Here is an 18,616-nt window from a genome sequence, read left to right as displayed (position 1 = left end):
GCAAAAAATTCCAGATTACAAATTATATCCGTAGCAAGAGTGATACAAATTGTTTCCTCCAGAGCACAATGTCATCTGTCCATTGCAATGACAGTTTACAAATTCAAAATCGGTCTGGAGTCGGTCGATAACGGACGATTACGCCACTGTTTATGTTCGTTCGCGCAGTTTTCGATGAGTCATATCATTCTTAACTTGAACGGAAATGAAATTTGTTACAACGTTGCACTTAGTCTTTCATATTTGTTGTTAGTAATTTAAAAGACATTTTGAAACACATACGGAACGATAACAATTTTTAAAAATATATTAACACAAAAATGAAAAGGGAACTCGGGTACATTTATCGAGAGCCACAAATAATCCTTCAAAGAGCCGCATGTGGCTCGCGAGCCACAGGTTGGCCACCCCTGGAATAGAGTATGATGTGATGAAAAAATATCTCAATTTGTTACAGAGCTTTGTTTGTAATAGGTAACTCTCACCAGTGCTTTACTGTGCTTAATATGTGTTTACCTACTATCACTAAACAAATTGGTGTAAACATCTTTCACCATCAGACTTGAAAGCATCATCTGATATTTGTAGATTTCAACAAGTTTTTATTCCTGACTAAGTCTGTGCAGCAGCATTAGAAATTGTAAGCCACAAGAACACTAGTCATTTGCAAGTTGCTCTTCGGTCATTCATGAGTTCTCAAGTCACTCTCCAGCCATCCTTCATTCAGTAAAGATATAACTGCTGGCACTACTAGCTATCAATGTCAGAATCTGTTCAATGGCAATGTCAGCATTTATGCAACATAAGTAATCTAATCTTGCAAAAAAAAAAAAAAAAAAAAACTTTATTTACTCAAATTTACAACTAGTTCTTTTCCAATATAAGTATTTTGTTTTAAAGACATGCTAAAATTTGTGAATTATACATGAAAAAAGTTTATAAAAATGAATACTTGAAATGTTTTAATTCGTTTTTTCCCAAAACATAATGATAATTACTGCTTGTTAGTCAGCACTTTATTTATCAAATTACACTAAAATTTTAAAAATTGCCATTATATTATCTATAAGAATAATTGATCTTAGAAATTTTTTGTTATTCCTCATGTCACTAACACAGTATTGAATTTTGGCTAATTCTAAGAATTCGTCCTTCCTTTGCTTTCTTTCCTTCTTAATATGGAGTGAGTGGAGGCATTTAATTCTAAAATGTTTCATCAAAATTGTTTGATAATTTTTTATTTGTGAAAAAATAGGAATACATTAAATTAATTTATTTTTAGTAACTATTGTTCTAAATTTTTAGCATGACATTTTCCACAAAAATAGTTTATATTTTTTAAAATGTTTATTACTCCTGGAAGAAGAATTAAGTATTTACATGGATTGGGGAAACTAGTAGTATTGTGTTATAACTTCTAATTTCCAGACGACAAAAGAAAAAATAATAGATTAACTTTTGCTATCATGAAGCTAACCATAATCTAATCCCACAAGTTACAACATTATCATGGTTTAGAATTTAGCTACTAATATGCCAAAAATTCCACTTTAGGGGCTGCCCATAAATTGTGTACATTTTTCTTGAAATTTTTACTCTCCCTCCTTCCATTGTCCCAGTTTGTCCAATTTTCTGTAGTATCCTCTCCTCTTCAGATGTCCAACAAAACTCAGCCCTCCTCAAAACCTTTATCACTTTATGAATAATAAAATGTATAAACTGTATAAAATTTAATGAAATAAAATGGACGGCTACTGAAGTTAAACCCCTCTCCTCCTCTTTGTCTGACTTGTCATAACCCCCTCCCTTCCAGTGTTGACATCATTTATAGACAGCTTTTTATTTAGATTATGTTAAGCAGTTAGTTTCCAAAAATCATCTCTTTCCATGTCAGTGGAAATGGATGAGTTTTAGTTATGTGGCAGGTCAAATTGGCCCTAGGTCAGGATGTCTGACACCATCTTTGACTTTTGGCTCACAGGCCGATTTCATGTTTAAAGAGTTAAAAGGAATTTTGAGTTCATTTGAATGTCTGTTTTCCCAAGCACTTTGAGCAACCAAGCCTGTTGTCTGGAAAGACACAAATAAATCAGCATGATAGCTAAGTTACATATGAAGAATGAAATAATTTTATTATTAGGTGGTAGGATAGTTAGGAATGAGTGCCAATGGTCTTAGATTATACACCATCCAGATGTTATGTAAAAAAAATTTTGATGACTTATTTACCAAGCTGATAAATGAGCATACTGTCATGTAACAGAGACCAGAACAGTCGTACATGCTGTAGCAGATTGTGGAAGACAGCAGTGCGTTTGCACACTGGAAATAGAAGAAATCCTACAGCATGTTGCTATAGCACTGATGTCATGAGGGAAGTAACAGCTGAAAACACTAGTGCATAACACTCATATTGATAGGGCAGACAAGCTGCTGTGACACGTTGTTGACACATGTTACACTTTTTACAGTTGGTCTGGAAACTTCAAAAATGTGTAGCATTCTATGTTTTGATATCTCCCCACATAGATGCATGTGGAAGGCATTTTGAACATTTCTTACAAAGACAGCTATGTAATTGAGTGAGCTATGTAATAAAATCTATCTTATACTTTTCTGCTTTCTCAAAAACTGTCCATTTCCAAACATAAATATGCCTTTTTATTCTTTATTTCCCCGTGAGGAATCATCTCCGAAGTTTGTCACCTATTTCAGAACACCCAATCTAATAATAAAACTTTAAAATAAATATAATAATGTGCAATTTAGATTAATTAACAGAACAAAGTTCCAATTAAAATAAAATATATTTTTGTTTCTAATTTATTTATTATAATATAATTGTAAAAAGAAATTAATATCCATTTAAAATCATTATTATTTGCTAAATTTAAATTTTTATTTGCAGAAATGTAACCCTTGATTCATTGGCAATACCAGATACTTACTGTTCAATGACCTCAAACACTGGATATAAATGTCCAAATGGAATGGTTTGCATGGAAATTGATCTTCCCAAAAATATATCTGGATTCAATGGTTTTGATGATTTTGGTAATCTCATAATTTTTTTTAATAAATAAAAAATTTTCTTTTATTTAAATGGCTAACAATAAATATTTTGTGCTTTATAGCACATAGTTTTTTCACTGTTTATCAAGCTGCATCACAAGAAGGTTGGGCATTATTAATGTATAAAGCAATGGATAGTTTACCAGCATGGAGAGCAACCTTTTATTTTACAACCATGATATTTTTCCTGGCATGGCTTGTCAAGGTTTTACAATCAAAATTTTATCTAATTAATTATTCTTTAAGAAAGATTGATTAATTTTAAATATAAACTAAATAATTTTTTAAAAAATTTATTAGAATGTTTTCATAGCCGTAATTACTGAAACATTTAATGAAATTAGAGTACAGTTTCAACAAATGTGGGGGGAAAGAGGTAGAATTACAACTGAAACAACACCTCAGGTAATTATTACTATAAATTTTGGAGATTATCTAATTAATATATTAACTTAATTTATTATTATTTTTAAGTTTACTAAGTTTTATTTATTAGATTTTAAGAGGAGATGATACAGGCTGGAGATTAGTTACAATTGATGAGAATAAGGGAAGAGGTAAAGCACCACATTGTTTTCAAATATTTCTTCAGTCTGCTCTCTTTCAAGTTATTGTTATGGTAGTTAACGTTGCAAATGCCATTGTGGCTGCAAGTATTTCATTTGAACACGATGGACGTCCAAGACGACAATTTTATGAGAAGTATTATCTAGCTGAAGTATGTGTTCTTTGATGTTTCATAAATAAATATCCAATTCAAATATTTTTCAAAAATAACAAATCCTTATTTAAATTTTTTTTTAAACTTTTTAAGGTTGGTTTTACCATTTTCTTTGATTTGGAAGTTTTATTTAAAATATGGTGTCTTGGTTTGCATGGCTATTATCAAAGATCATTACACAAGTTTGAATTATTATTAGCAATTGGTACAACTTTACATGCAATACCATCTCTTTACATGTCTGAATTAGCTTATTTTCAGGTATAAAATTTTTTTATTGTTAAATTCCAAAATATATAAACTATTTTTCTTACTTGTTTTGAAATTTAATTATGTATTACAGGTATTGAGAATTGTACGTTTAATTAAAGCTTCTCCTGTATTAGAAGATTTTGTATATAAGGTACTAAACACGGATTATTTAAAAATATATATTTTCAATTTATTAATTTGAATAAATTTTTATAGATTTTTGGACCTGGAAAGAAATTAGGAAGTCTTATAATATTCACCATGTGTCTATTAATTATTACTTCAAGTATAAGTATGCAACTTTTTTGTTCTTTGGCTGATTTTAATAAATTTGAAGCATTTCCTGAGGTAAAATACATATGTAAAAGAATTTTAATTTAGCAGAATATTTTAAATATTATATATTATTCAATAAAAAAAATTAATATAATAATCTTAGCTTGAAAAAAGTATTGAGTGACTTTTATTTGGCACTCAAAAATAATTGTATAAATTAAAATATGTAACAAATATTTAAATATAAGATATAATGCCTAATTACACTAAAGCTGTTTAATAGAATATACAAATATTATTATATGAAAATATGATTTATCTTTATGTATTCAATTTAGAGTAAGCTTGCAGATATAAAATTTATTGTTCAAACAGTAACACAAAATTTATTTAGTGTGCATTTGTCAAAATTGTCCAAGTTACCATTGATTTATAGTAATTTACTTTGGCTTTTTTAATAATTAATTAATTGAAGAAACAATAATTTAAGAAAGTAGACTTTAACTTCTCACATATCTATTTAAGGAAATAATTTTTAAATAAATGTATAATCTTCATAAATCAATTATTAATTTACAGGCTTTTATGTCAATGTTTCAAATATTGACTCAAGAAGGATGGGGTGAAGTAATGAATGAAACAATGCTTCGTACAAGTAAAACAATTGGTCCTTTAGTTGCAATATATTTTATTTTATATCATCTTTTTGTAACATTGGTAAATATGTACTTCTTGATAATTATTCTGTATTATTTCAAATCAATGTTTTAAAATTGAACTAAGTAAACTACATTTATATTTAACAGATTGTGCTCAGTTTATTTGTAGCTGTAATCTTAGATAATTTAGAACTTGATGAAGATATTAAAAAAGTTAAACAAGTATGTATTTAATGGCAAGAAAATTTTGTATATGATTAAATAGATTTTTTACATAACAATTAATTTTTTTCAAATAAGAAAGATGTAATAAAGTTAGAACAATATCAAGTTTAATTTCAGACAATTAAATACAATAAAACATTAAAAGTTGCAATTCAAATAATGTATATAAAGTAATAATCTGGTATCAAATAATCTGGTAGTTAAATATCAGTAGAAATATTTATTTAAAATAATAAGTTTATTGAAGTATACACTTGTCTATTATATACACTATAATCTTAAAAATCTTAAAATATTGGGTTTATGCAAAAGTTTCTGGAATTTTTATATACTCTTTATGATTATCACTCATCGTAGACTGCATTTCTTACCAATTAAACACACTCAGAATACTTTTTAAATGTGCAGCCGTATTTATAAATTCTAACGTTTTCGGTCATATTTAATTACTTTTATCAAGAATAAAAACAGAAAAAATTGAACTCTGAGAAAATTTGAATTAACGATACATGCATTTTGGAACGTTTTTAAAAGGATATTCTACGGTAATAAAGAGCGCTATCTCTACATAAAGGCTGTTATTATATAACCACAGTAGCTATTAGAATGGTAAAAAATAATATGACGTTCAGGATATAAAATAACAATAAAAATAACAATAAAAAAAATACAAACAGACATAAAGTACCAAACATAAAGAATGTGTTGAGCAAATACATTAACTTAAGGGTTCTACCCTTAAGAATGTTGCCGCTTTGCCACTGTTCTTGACGCTTATAATATACTTGATCACCAGGCTGCCAATACTTTGCTTGCATCTCAGAAGTTGATAGCTAGTCCTTTTTGGCTGGTTTTGCAGATATTCCAAGCTTCAGCATACCAGAGGTGCTTTTTGTTGCAAACTGTTTGTATCAATCTTGTGTGGTCCCATTCTGCTTTGACCTCTTGTGGGTCAGCTAAGACATAAGTTGCCAGCACTGTGCGCGGCTGTTCGCTTCTTATGTTTCTCTGGTGTTCTGACAGCCTTTCCTTGAGGGATCTTCCGGTAGCACCGATATAGAACATTTTATTCTGCTGCCGTGTATCTGTAACAGGGATTCTGTAGACTCTTGGAAGAGAGTTCTTGTCCAAGACACCTTTGTCTACCTTTTAGCAATTGGTAAATAGTAGGATTCTCAGTATTGGTAAATAGTTATGATTATCAGTTTGGTATAAAAGCAACTAAATCTTATCACCATATGATGCAATCATTGGCAAGAATGTTGTCTCCAAGTCTACAATTCATTTAGTTAATTTAAAGTTGGACAATATGAAGTCAAAGATAGGCCATGCTCAGGAAGGCCTTCCATCTTGTAAGATGATGAGCTGCAGCAGTTGATGGAAGCCAACTCATTTTTGACTATGTGGGATATGAGGAAAACACTTGGTTGTGACCAGTCCACTGTAGTTTGTCACTTATCTGCATTGGAAAGATCTGCAAGATCAAATGTCAAGGTTAACCCATCAGAAGTTGCTTGATCTCAGTGGGAGGTTCTTCTTCATCTGCCATATAGCCCAGACATTGCATCATCTGACTATCATTTCTTCAGCTCTATGCAACATTTCTTGGATGGAAAGCAATTTTCTGATGATGAGGAGATAAAAATTGCACTTGCAAAGTTCTTTGAGTCAAAACAGTCTGAGTTTTATTCAGAACATATCCATGACCTGTCCAATTAATGGAAGAAGGTACTGGAATGTAATGGCAATTATTTCTTTGAATAAACTATTTTTCATTCTTGCAATAAACATTATACTATAAAAATGGAAAAAATTTTATAAACTTTTGCATTAATCTAATATTTTTAAATTTAGAGATTTTAGATTGATTTATGCTTACTTATTATTTTAATTTATAGTTAAAAGCAAAAGAACAAAGTGCTGGAATTAAAGAAGGCCTTCCAAAAAGGTTGTTGCTTTTTGAACGTTTTCCTGACAGTCCACAGATGAGTAGATTAAATAAAACTCCATCTGAATTTAGTGTTCCAAAGGTAAAATTTTAGTGGAAATTTTATTACAAATTAGACATATTTATGACTTTATTACGTATTTAGGTAAGAGAAAGTTTTATGAAGATGTTTGTAGAAGAACAACCTGAAGAACTGCCAACAATGAAAAAAGGCGAAGAGGGAGAAACGCTCGTGACATACCGTAAACAACGTCCTTTACATCTGCTATCTTCTCCTAGTAAAATACGTAATGTTGGATGTCATCTAAAACGTTCAAATATAAACAATATATTGGTGTAAGTATAAGTAACTTTCTGATATAGAGTTGAGAAATTATAAAAGTTTAATTATTTAAAAAATTTTTAGTGATTCAAATAACCAGCGACTTTTAGTAGGAGATTCTGGACAAATTCCTATTCTGGGTAAAGGACAAAAGCAGATTCCAGGCCAAAAACCAGTTAGACTAGACAGAAGGTAGTATATTATTTTAATTTTGATATACTGATTAGTTTTATATTTGGTATCAATTTTATTTATCAGAAGTATGAGAAGATCTGTTCGTGCTGGATCTATAAAGATTAAACAGTCTTATGATCATCTTCATGAAAATGGAGAGGGTAGTACTACTAGTGCCACTCGCAATCCACATGATTTTGACATTAAGCTGTTGCAACAGAAACGTCAACAAGCAGAAATGAAAAGGTAATTATATTTTATGTAACAAAACATTTCACATAAACATTGTGACACATATAAAAACTTCTTTTTCTGTTATATACAGGAATACCCTATTTAGTGCAGTATTTGTAATGTATTTTAGAAAATTATAAATCCACATTAATTAGAGAACAGATTTAATAAAAAAAGTATTGATTGGAAGAGGATATTTTTAATTAAAAAGTAATTATAACAGCTTAATAATGAGTTATAAAATTCATAATAACTACATATGGATGAAATGAAAAGATTCTATTAAACCTTTTTATTACTTTATTTTACAATTTTTAAGTTGTTCAACATTGCTTAGATGTAATTCCTCCTTTATTTTGCATAAAGCTTTTGGTAGCACTAAATTGCAATTTGTAATGTTCTTCACCAACCAGGGAGCAAACAGTATTTTCATAAATGCTACCAATTTCATTTTTTCATTTAAGGTACTGCAAGAATTATTAATTAGTTGATAAATATTTCCATTAAAACATGTATTTAAAGATAAAAATATATATTAAGTTTACTTGCTAATTAACCTTAATGAAAAAGTTATTTTTTTTTTAATTATATGTAAACTTGATATTACTTCCCCTCTTATAGTGGGTGAACTTTATTGTCTTATGCTTGATAAATTAGTGAGTTGAGTCAAGATGTTCAACAGTACTTTATTGGGATGAATAAGATGTGATTACAACATGTCAATCTGAGCATCTCCTCACAGACTTATCCAAATCTGATATATGACAATTTTTTTTTTTTAATCATTAAAAGAGAAAATAGTCTTTAAGGTGTAAGGTGGCAGTCTGGTAGCTTGTAGCTTAATGGTATCTCAGGATTCTTCAGCTCATTCACTGATTGTTGATTGTTGTGGCCTATCCCTACTGTATTTGGATCTTATCATTGTTGCTGGTGGATGTAACTCTTTAGTTATTTCAGATGATAGTCTACTCTTTTCACAGTTTTCAACTACAGATGGTTGAATAGAAAAAGATTCATTCATATTTTTTAAAGATGTATTTTAATGAAGAAAAGTATTCTTCCATATTCCATACTAATTTTAAGTGATTTCAGTTCTTGTGTTTTGGCCAGAATTTTGCATTTCTTCCATAGTTCTGTCATACTTCCTTCCAGAACAATTATTTACTATTTGCAGGGTTTAGGGACAGATACACAGAGGGTTATAGGGGCTTAAGCTTTCCACATTGATAAAAACCCCCATTGTAATTCAAACATAAAAATGAGAAATGACAATATTTTGAATTATAAAATTTTGAAAAAATTGGTGATAGGTTGGAAAATTCAAATTTGAGAAAATATGATCCATTTTGCAGTATAAAATTAATAGTGTTTGTCTTTGTTGTAATGCTCTTTAAAAATATTAATACAAAATTTCTATTATTTTTTAGTAATAACTTTAATCTTCGTATCTTGTTTCTTTTGGAATTGCTTAAAACTCTGGATGAAGTCACATATGACTTCATTTTAACATTTTTTAAAAAACATTATATCTGAAAGTATTTTATTTATGGTCATATCAATATTTATAACAATAAAAAGCCCCTAAGAAATATATTACATAAATATGGATAGATTTTGTTTCTATAATGTTAAGTATGAAAAGACTACTGTGTAATAAATGTGTTGAATTCATAATTTTATATGACTAGTTTCTTGAGATATGATTGTTACATATAAAATTATACAGTTATCATAGGTTTGATTTGTTTTGTTGTCTCTTCCAAGTACACATGAGACCAATCTAATTCTCTTTGTTACCTTTGTTTTTAGAAATCTTCAGATATCATTAGATGCTGGTATTAACTTGTATTCACTGCATCTCTGATGGCCTTATTTCTTTTCTGCAGATTCTCTAATCCTATTTAGGTTCTCCCATTTTCTTAGCAAGGTCTATTAGAAATTGCCTCATTTGCTGTATTCCTTTTTTATATGAAGTTCAGTGTATGAGCTTTGAAAGCTGCCCTATCTTACTGAATAAAATGTCAAAGTAATGAGATTTAGTCCATGAGATCAAGATGGAAATGCACAATTAGTTACATGAAATTTATTATCTGTTGTTCGACTCTGAACTGACATTGTGAAATGGTATAAAACACTAATCATCTAGAGATACCCATAAGGAAATTGGAATATATTATAAGTTAGAGTAAAATTAAAATCTGAACTTAGAAATAAATTGTACTGTAAATCCTGTAAGAGTCTTTTCTGACTTTTTACACTCTAAATGCTGTATTTATTAGGTATATTTCACTATTTAAAAATGTGTTTGATCGTTTATAAGACATAAAAAGAATCCAGAAGAGCTCATCTAGAAGATGAAGGCTTTTGAAATAACATTACTCGTAATAATTAACTTTATATCATCGATATAAAGTTATGGTCAAGTATTCTATTCAATAAAGATGGGTCAGGAGTGGTCCGAATAGGATACAAGGGTTAAGTGTTTTTATTGTTATACAGTATTTGTTTTTAAAATTGGTTAATCATTAATACCTTATTCACATCTTTATTATCCTAATGTTTTCAAGTTTCTACAACTCATTTTCATGACATTCACAGTCAAAATAAAAAAATTACAAGGTACCACATTGCCTTCTAACACAAAATCTATTTTACTCTCTTTCTAAACTTTTTTAAAAAATAATCTTTTCTTCCAGTTATAAACCTTAATGGTTATTTTTATTACCTTCCTTTCTGTTCTTCCACTTCCATCCAGTTATTAATAATAATGACTGTGATAGTTTACAAGATGCATGGAAATGGATGATTGAGAGAAAGAACTGAAATTTCAGGTGTAAGCAGTGGAGTTTTCAGTTTTGGGAAATGATATTGAGGTTGGAGAAGGAGGACTGAAAGGAAGGTATTAAAAATTGACTGTTAGGATGTATGGTAAGAAGGAAAGGTTGCTTCTAAAAAAGCTTAAATGGCTAACAGGATAATTTTTTTTTTAGTTAGATGATGATATATGATGGGCAGATATATTAAAAGTCAAAAAATAACAATGTACTTAAATATGGTGTTAAGATTGGGAGGTCCCATCTTGTCTGGTCACTTGATTTGTTTGATATACTTAGCTGGACCTAACTTAATTAATCATTAAGCTTGGCAAAACAATGTTTCATCTACTTTTATGGCTCCAAAAACTTCTCCGGTCTTAAAGCATACACAGAGAATAGTGACAGTAACTTAGAGCATAAGTTTGACTTATGCTCTAAGTTACTGTCATAACTTAGATTGGATTGTCTGGTGGCCAAGAGTTTGAATGTAAGGGAGCAAAGCAACAAAATTTGCAGAGGAATGAAATTTTGAATGGTCTGAGAGACAAGTTGAGTCAGGAATTTTTGTCTAGTTAATTTCTCATGCTATTCACAATTATTGCAATCCTTTGACAACAAAACAGCTTTATTTCTAACTAAAAGGGTTTAATTAACAAGCTCTACATTAAAGGTAAGCACACCTCGTGCTTCAATCAACGCCACCTAACAGAGATGATTTTTTATTAATTAAGATGTATCCGCAGTTTTCCCGTAGCCAAATTATAGCCACGACAGATTCCCCGCCTAATTTGGCCAGGGATTGGGTGCGGCGGATTCACATATACAAAAAATCGTCTTTGACAAACAGATTTAACTTTGGTCGACTTAACGGTTTTGTGAAGGCGTCGGCTACGTTTTCTTCGGTTTTTATATATTTAAGTTGAAATGTTCCTTCTTCCATCTGTTGACTTAGATATGATGCCAGTCTGATTAAATGATTCGAGTTGTTACTCATGTAGCCTGATTTCGCTATGGAAATCGCAGATTGGTTGTCGCATAGAAGTTGGATTGTTTCGAGTTTTCCAAACAGTTCTTCTAGAAAGAATTTTATCCAAATCCCTTTTTTAGCACAGCTTCCTAGTGCGAATAGTTCTGCGTTGCAAGTTGAGAGAGGGGTGATGGGTTGTTGCTTCGAGGTCCAACTTAATATGTTCTTTCCTATTGAGTAAACGTGTCCTGTTATACTCTTTTCTGGAGGGGTTCTCCAGCTGGCGTCAGAAAGGCCCCTGACATCTAGTCTGTCTGGTGTGTAGCGCAGTCCTGTCGATTGTGTTCCCTTCAGATATCTGAGTATGCCCTTTAATGCAGTCAGGTGAATAATTCTAGGGTCATTGGTATATTTGGAGAGCAGGGTTACTGCACACGCTATATCGGGTCTTGTGTGCGTTGCCAGGAACATCAACGAGCCTAGCATTTCCTGATATAACTTCTGATCGCACGGTTTTGAGTCGTTATATTTTTCTAGTTTAACGTCGGGATCGAGCGGAGTACTTCTCGGCTTACAGTCTTGCATTGTGTACTTCTCTAATATGTATTTAACGTAATTTTGCTGTTTGATCAGTATCTCTCCCTTTCCTTTTATTATTTCCATGCCTAAAATATTCTTCGTGTCTGGACTTTCTTTGATCTTGAATTTTCTTCGAAGTTTTCTTAGTAGCTCCTCTAAGATTTTCCTGTCAGTAGATATAGTTATTATGTCATCTACGTGGATTCCTAAGATAACTTTTCTAGTTCCTCGTTTATAGATGTACACACACTTGTCAGATTGGAAGTTCTTTGTGCCGATCTCTATTAGGTATTTGTTAAGTGTTTGATACCAGATTCGGCCACTCTGCTTTAATCCATATATAGCTTGATTCAACTTGCATACTTGCCTTTGGTTTTTCGTATTTTCTACGTATCCCTTGGGTTGTTCCATATATATTGTTTCATTTAGCCTTCCGTACAGATATGCCGTTTCTATGTCTAGGTGGTTGATGTCATAGTTGTGTATAGCAGCGTATATTAAAAGTCCTCTTAGGCTGTTGGCTTTTATGACAGGTGAGAACGTTTCGTGGAAGTCTATCCCATATTTTTGGGAGCAACCTGTGGCTACCAGTCTGGACTTGTATTTTGTGCATGAGGTCACAGGGTCGTGTTTGAGGTTGTATACCCACTTGCATTTTATGGGTTTTATTCCCTCTGGAAGGATTACAGTTTCCCATACATTATGAGCCTTTAACGATTGCATCTCCTTTTGCATGGCTTCAATCCATTTGTCCTTGTCCGGTAGGTTCAATGCTTCCTCATAGCTGTTTGGGATTATGAGTTTGCTCTCTGATATCAGGACTCTGTTGTACGGTCGATATGTTGGATCGTTTGTGTCTTCCGGTACGTCTTCTTCGACATCGGAGTCACTTAGAGGTGGTTCGTAATAGAAATTTAGAGGTGGTCTGGGTCTTTTTTCTTCTATTGGAGAGAGATTTTCCTCTGTAGGTTCATTTAGGTCGTAGCCTGTCTCGATTTCGTTATCGGAATTTGTGACTTCTGTATCCTCTATATCCTGAGCTGTAGGAGTTGAATCAGTGTACTCTCTCTCTATATCGACTAGGGTATAGTCCTGCGTTGGATTTGCTTGATTTTGGAGGTCTTTGCCTCTTTGGTTTTCTAGGAATTTTACATCACGTGACTCGATTACAGTCATAGTGGTAGGGTCGAATATTCGGTACGCTTTCCTACAGGATGAGTATCCCACAAAGATTCCTAGTTCCGCCTTTGAGTCAAGTTTACTTCGCCTCATTTTGGGAATCCAATAATATGCCTTACAGCCGAATACCTTTAGATGTCCTATAGTGGGTTTTCTTCCGGAGAACAATTCCTCGGGGGTCCTTTTCATGTCATTCTGGGTGGGTGTCCGGTTACGTACATAAGTGAAGCAGTTCATTGCCTCAGCCCAGAAGTTTTTTGGCAGTTCCGCTTCTATCAGTAACGCTGTAGTACCCTCGATAAGAGTTCTGTTAGCCTTTTCTGCCACTCCGTTTTGAGCAGGGGAGTAGTAATTAGTCAGTTGATGGTTAATACCCTTGTCGTTTAAAAATGTCCTTAGGTTTTCGTTAAGGAATTCTCCGCCGTTATCAGATCTGATTTGTTTGACCTTTCTCGAAGTTGTGTTTTCGACGTTTTTTACGAAGTCTATGATTGCTTCCGCTGTTTCGGATTTGGCCCTTATGAATTTGGTGAAAAGTTTTCTTGAGTAGTCGTCCACGATGGTAAGTACATACTTTGCTCCTCCCATCGATTCGACTCTGAAGGGTCCGACCAAGTCAAGATGTAGGAGATCGAGAGGATTCTTTGATTGTTTTGTGAGCACCGGTTTAAAGGGCTTCCTGGTGAACTTCGCTCTAATGCAGGTATCGCATACAGGCGTGTTGGATCGAGGTGTGAGTGGGAATTTGTGTACCATCTCGTTCTTGGCTAAAATGTTCATGTACTTTCCATTGATATGGCAGAGTCGTTTATGCCAGATCTCCCAGTCATTATGGTGGGATTTCATACTGTATTCATGGTTGGTGGTCCCGTGTCTAACAGTGTATAGGTCTCTCCACTTGCTGCCCAACATGATGACATTTCCTCTTTCGTCAAGCATTTTACAGTTCTTGGCGTCGAAGATTATCTTGATCCCCCTTTTTGCCAGTTTAGTTACGGAAATTAAGTTGTTGCTTAGATCTGGGGTATATAGTACGTCTTCGAGGAGTAATCTATTAGAGTCTTCGTCTCTTATTTCTGTGATTCCTATGCCTTCTGAGTGTATGACATTATTATCGGCCATAGTGATTGTTTTTGTATCTTCTCTCATGTTCTCTAACCATTGGCGATTTGGAGTCATGTGGCTGGTCGCCCCACTATCTATGATCCAGCATGTATCTGGCTCTCCATTTGTACTTAAAGTCATTACTCTCTGTCTGTTGTTACCCTCGTTAGTTGGTTTCTCTTTTCTCTGTCGGTTATCGTTCACTCTAGCTGAGTTTTCCCAAGCTATTTTAGAAGTTTTGAAGTTTGATCTTCGGTTGTCGAGATCGATGTTGTCCCGTTTGTCTCTATTCCTTGCTTTGTTAATCGGGTTCAACCAGCATTCAATTGCCTTGTGATTTGGTTTACGGCAGATGTAGCATAGCGTTTCCCTCGTTCGAGATTTTCTTTGTGCATTGTCCTTTGGAGTTTTATAATTCGGTGGGTGATACGCTCTGTAGGCTGTGAGGTTTTCCCTCTGTTCGAGCCCATTTCTTTCTTCATATCTCTCGAAGGTTTTTCTCACGTCGGAGATCTTGGGGTCTTTTAGGTTGTCGAATTGCATGGCTATTAGGTTGTACTTTTGTGGTAAACCTCTCAATAGCGCGGTGATGAATTCGTCGTCCTCTATTTGGGCTCCCATTATCCTAGCACTCTCTAGAAGTTTTTCTCCTCTTAATAGATAATCTCTCCATGTCTCGTCACGATTCATTACTAATCTCGCCACATTGTTTCTGGCCTCTATCGCTTGTTTCCTTAAGTCCCCTTCATATCTTTCTCTCAAGTGGGTCCAAATCTGTTTTGTCGTTTTACACGTTAAGATAAGCGCCACTTGTGTGTCGTCCATCGCACATGTTAAAATGCCTCTAGCCTGGGAGTCCGTTTTTTTCCATTTCGCCTCTTCGGCGGGATCCGTAGGTGGGTCGTCTATTAACAGATTTCCTAGATCTCTACTTTCTAGGATGGCCATTATACGGTACTTCCAACTTGTGAAATTGCTACCCGTAAACTTCGGTAGCTGTCCATGTCCTATTTCGGCCATTCTATTCGTTATAACGGTTCGGTTTCTAAGATAGCAAATTTAGGCTTACCGTGGTCGATCGTTCAATCCAGTTGCATCAACGTTGGAATTTTCTTCCTGGGCCCATATCCCTTTGTCGAGTTAATTTCTCGTGCTATTCACAATTATTGCAATCCTTTGACAACAAAACAGCTTTATTTCTAACTAAAAGGGTTTAATTAACAAGCTCTACATTAAAGGTAAGCACACCTCGTGCTTTAATCAACGCCACCTAACACTTTTTATTAATTAAGATGTATCCGCAGTTTTCCCGCAGCCAAATTATAGCCACGACAATTTTGAGGGGTAACTAGCATTTGTATATATAAAGTAAAAATAGTTGTTGGATAACAGATTTTATTCATATTTGAATGTTAGCTGAAGCTGTTCTTATGTAAAAATGAAAGCATTTATAATAAAATATTTGCTTCAGTATCCTATGATAAGCACTTCTCTTAACTGTCAGTACACATACATTTTGAATCTGAAACTGCTAGGGTAATAAAGATGTGAATTTCAGAAAACCAGTTTTGGGTGAATAAGTTGATAAGGGAGTTATTTTGTGTTAAAGAATTAAATGAATATTTTTATCACCTTTTAATTAATATACACATTTTATTTATTAAATTTTTTGTGTTATTTAGAAACCAAAGAGAAGAAGATCTGAGAGAAAATCATCCATTTTTTGACAATCCTCTTTTTGTCGTTGGACGAGAAAGTAAATTTCGTAAATTGTGTCAATCAATAGTATATGCAAGATATAATCCTTGTGTCAGAGATCCTATTACGGGGAAAGAAAAAAAAATAAAATATAAAGGCTTACAGTAAGTATTTGTCATTTAGATAAAATAATGTTTACCATATTGATATTATATAATTAGAACAAATGACAAAAAAATTGTTATCTGAATTTAGGAATAGCTTATAATACTAATAACAATTTTTCAATACATTAGCATTCCAGTAAAATATAATTTATTTTTGTTGTTATTATTAGGAAAGTTCTTTATCTGACAATGAGGCAAAAATTCAACAAATACTTTATATTTACAGGCAAAAACTTAAGTGTAATATATTGTTAATATCTTCTAAGATATATAAATTTTAACGTAACTGTATTTTTTTTTACCTTATAAGATACACTTTACAAATATACGAGCTCTAAGACGGCTTTTCTTTTTCACTAGACTTATTACACCATCAATGAAATGGAAAACAAACTTTAGAAAAATTTTTTATTTATTTGAGAATGCATTTCGGATAATTCTATCCCTTTTCAACTCGTGTTACAACTATGCAGGAAAAATTAGCATAACGGGTACAAATTAGTAAAAAATTTTTTACAATAATGTTATAAAATTGTAAAAGAACATACATGAGACTTACATGGACTATGAGAAACGCAGGAGTTGTGACATTAGAAAAAATATGGATGNCATATTTTTGGAGCCTCGAAGAAAGATATTCGTGGCAATCAATTTGCTTCGGACGAAAAGATGCACGCCTGGGTACAATCATGGTTCTATAGGCAACCGTAAACATTTTTCTATGAAGGCATTGACCATCTTGTCTCACAGTGGGATAAATGTATTAACAGTTACGGCGATTACTTTTGAAATAATAAACAGTTTACTTACTTTTTTCCCATCTGTCTCGTTTTCATTTGACTGACCCTAATAAGAAAATACTGTATATTAATTGTTATAATTGTTATGAATTTAATATATATGTGTGTTTTTTATTTAAAATTGTAATATTTATGACTATTTGTGTAATAAGTCTAGTGAAAAAGAAAAGCCGTCTTAGAGCTCGTATATTTGTACACAAGACTAGACAAGAAGCATATCGCATAAGATACACTTTGTTGTAGCTGAACTTTATCAGAAATTAGGGTGTCTTATAATGTGAAGAATATTCCCCCCAAAAAAAACATGAAAAATATGATGTGTTCTATACAATGGTGCATCTCATAAGGTGAAAAATATGATAACTTGCAGGTTCTCATAATTTAAAAATTAATGATTAATAAAATAAATTGTTACAGTAATCTCCTTGGATTAGTTACCTACTTGGACTGGGTGATGATTCTTATAACTACATTATCATGTATATCTATGATGTTTGAAACACCATGCCGACGGGTTATGAACACATCTCTCTTACAGGTTTGTAATTCATTAATACAAAAAAAAAAAAAAATAGAATGTATATTTATGTGAAAGGAAAATTACTAATTATATGTTTTTTTCCTTTTGTTGAAACTGTGTCTTTATTTTTAATGTCTGTTATATTTCACAATAAAAGAAAGAAAGAACTGGGAAAAGAATATGAAAGAATGATTGCAAGGATATTGGCAAATGTAAGATTGATTTTAATGTAAAAACCAAAGCAAATGATTGTGTAAGCCATGGGTGAGCAATCTGTGGCTTGATTAATATTTTGTGCAGCCCACATTGCACAAAATATTAATAAATATATCAATTCCTCAATTTAAGAAAGTATGCAGCAAAATTTCTATCATTATTTTCCACAACTTGCAAGAGGACCTTACGGTCTCGGAAATTCAGCTTGGGATGAGACTTTGCAGGTTAGTAGTATACCACAAGGGTATACCCAGAAAAATTGTAAAGTGCACTAGCCAGAAGATTCCGAGAAAAAGGACTCTAAAATTTTAAGTGCAGCTTATATACTGGTTGATTTTACACTATGGCAGCACAGCGAAATGGTTTATACTATAGAGAACTTGCTTGCCACGTGCGTGATCTAGTTTCAATCCTAGGATGGCCATTATACGGTACTTCCAACTTGTGAAATTGCTACCCGTAAACTTCGGTAACTGTCCATGTCCTATTTCGGCCATTCTATTCGTTATAACGGTTCGGTTTCTAAGATAGCAAATTTAGGCTTACCGTGGTCGATCGTTCAATCCGGTTGCATCGACGTTGGAATTTTCTTCCTGGGCCCATAACCCTTTGTTGAGTTAATTTCTCATGCTATTCACAATTAATGCAATCCTTTGACAACAAAACAGCTTTATTTCTAACTAAAAG

At 32.5% G+C, this 18,616-nt stretch overlaps 1 protein-coding gene across 1 annotated transcript in view; it reads left to right on the top strand.

Moving 5' to 3' along the window:
- The window catches only part of LOC111630024 (sodium leak channel non-selective protein-like), an 83,683-nt gene that overhangs the window by 25,748 nt on the left and 39,319 nt on the right, over positions 1–18,616 (top strand). The window contains exons 10-26 of the mRNA XM_023374024.1: positions 2,153–2,162; positions 2,684–2,740; positions 2,917–3,054; positions 3,135–3,277; positions 3,373–3,477; positions 3,569–3,790; positions 3,887–4,054; positions 4,137–4,196; positions 4,262–4,393; positions 4,901–5,038; positions 5,128–5,202; positions 7,104–7,235; positions 7,299–7,489; positions 7,560–7,667; positions 7,734–7,895; positions 16,211–16,390; positions 17,611–17,731. Coding sequence (XP_023229792.1) covers positions 2,153–2,162; positions 2,684–2,740; positions 2,917–3,054; positions 3,135–3,277; positions 3,373–3,477; positions 3,569–3,790; positions 3,887–4,054; positions 4,137–4,196; positions 4,262–4,393; positions 4,901–5,038; positions 5,128–5,202; positions 7,104–7,235; positions 7,299–7,489; positions 7,560–7,667; positions 7,734–7,895; positions 16,211–16,390; positions 17,611–17,731 — 2,142 coding nt within the window. The remainder of the gene's footprint in view (positions 1–2,152; positions 2,163–2,683; positions 2,741–2,916; positions 3,055–3,134; positions 3,278–3,372; positions 3,478–3,568; positions 3,791–3,886; positions 4,055–4,136; positions 4,197–4,261; positions 4,394–4,900; positions 5,039–5,127; positions 5,203–7,103; positions 7,236–7,298; positions 7,490–7,559; positions 7,668–7,733; positions 7,896–16,210; positions 16,391–17,610; positions 17,732–18,616) is intronic.

The sequence above is a fragment of the Centruroides sculpturatus genome, unplaced genomic scaffold, assembly GCF_000671375.1.
Source record: "Centruroides sculpturatus isolate CEXI.00-Female unplaced genomic scaffold, Cexi_2.0 scaffold559, whole genome shotgun sequence".
Lineage (NCBI taxonomy): Eukaryota > Metazoa > Arthropoda > Arachnida > Scorpiones > Buthidae > Centruroides > Centruroides sculpturatus.
Note: the sequence above shows the minus strand (reverse complement) of the source record. Positions and strands in the feature narration are given on the sequence as shown.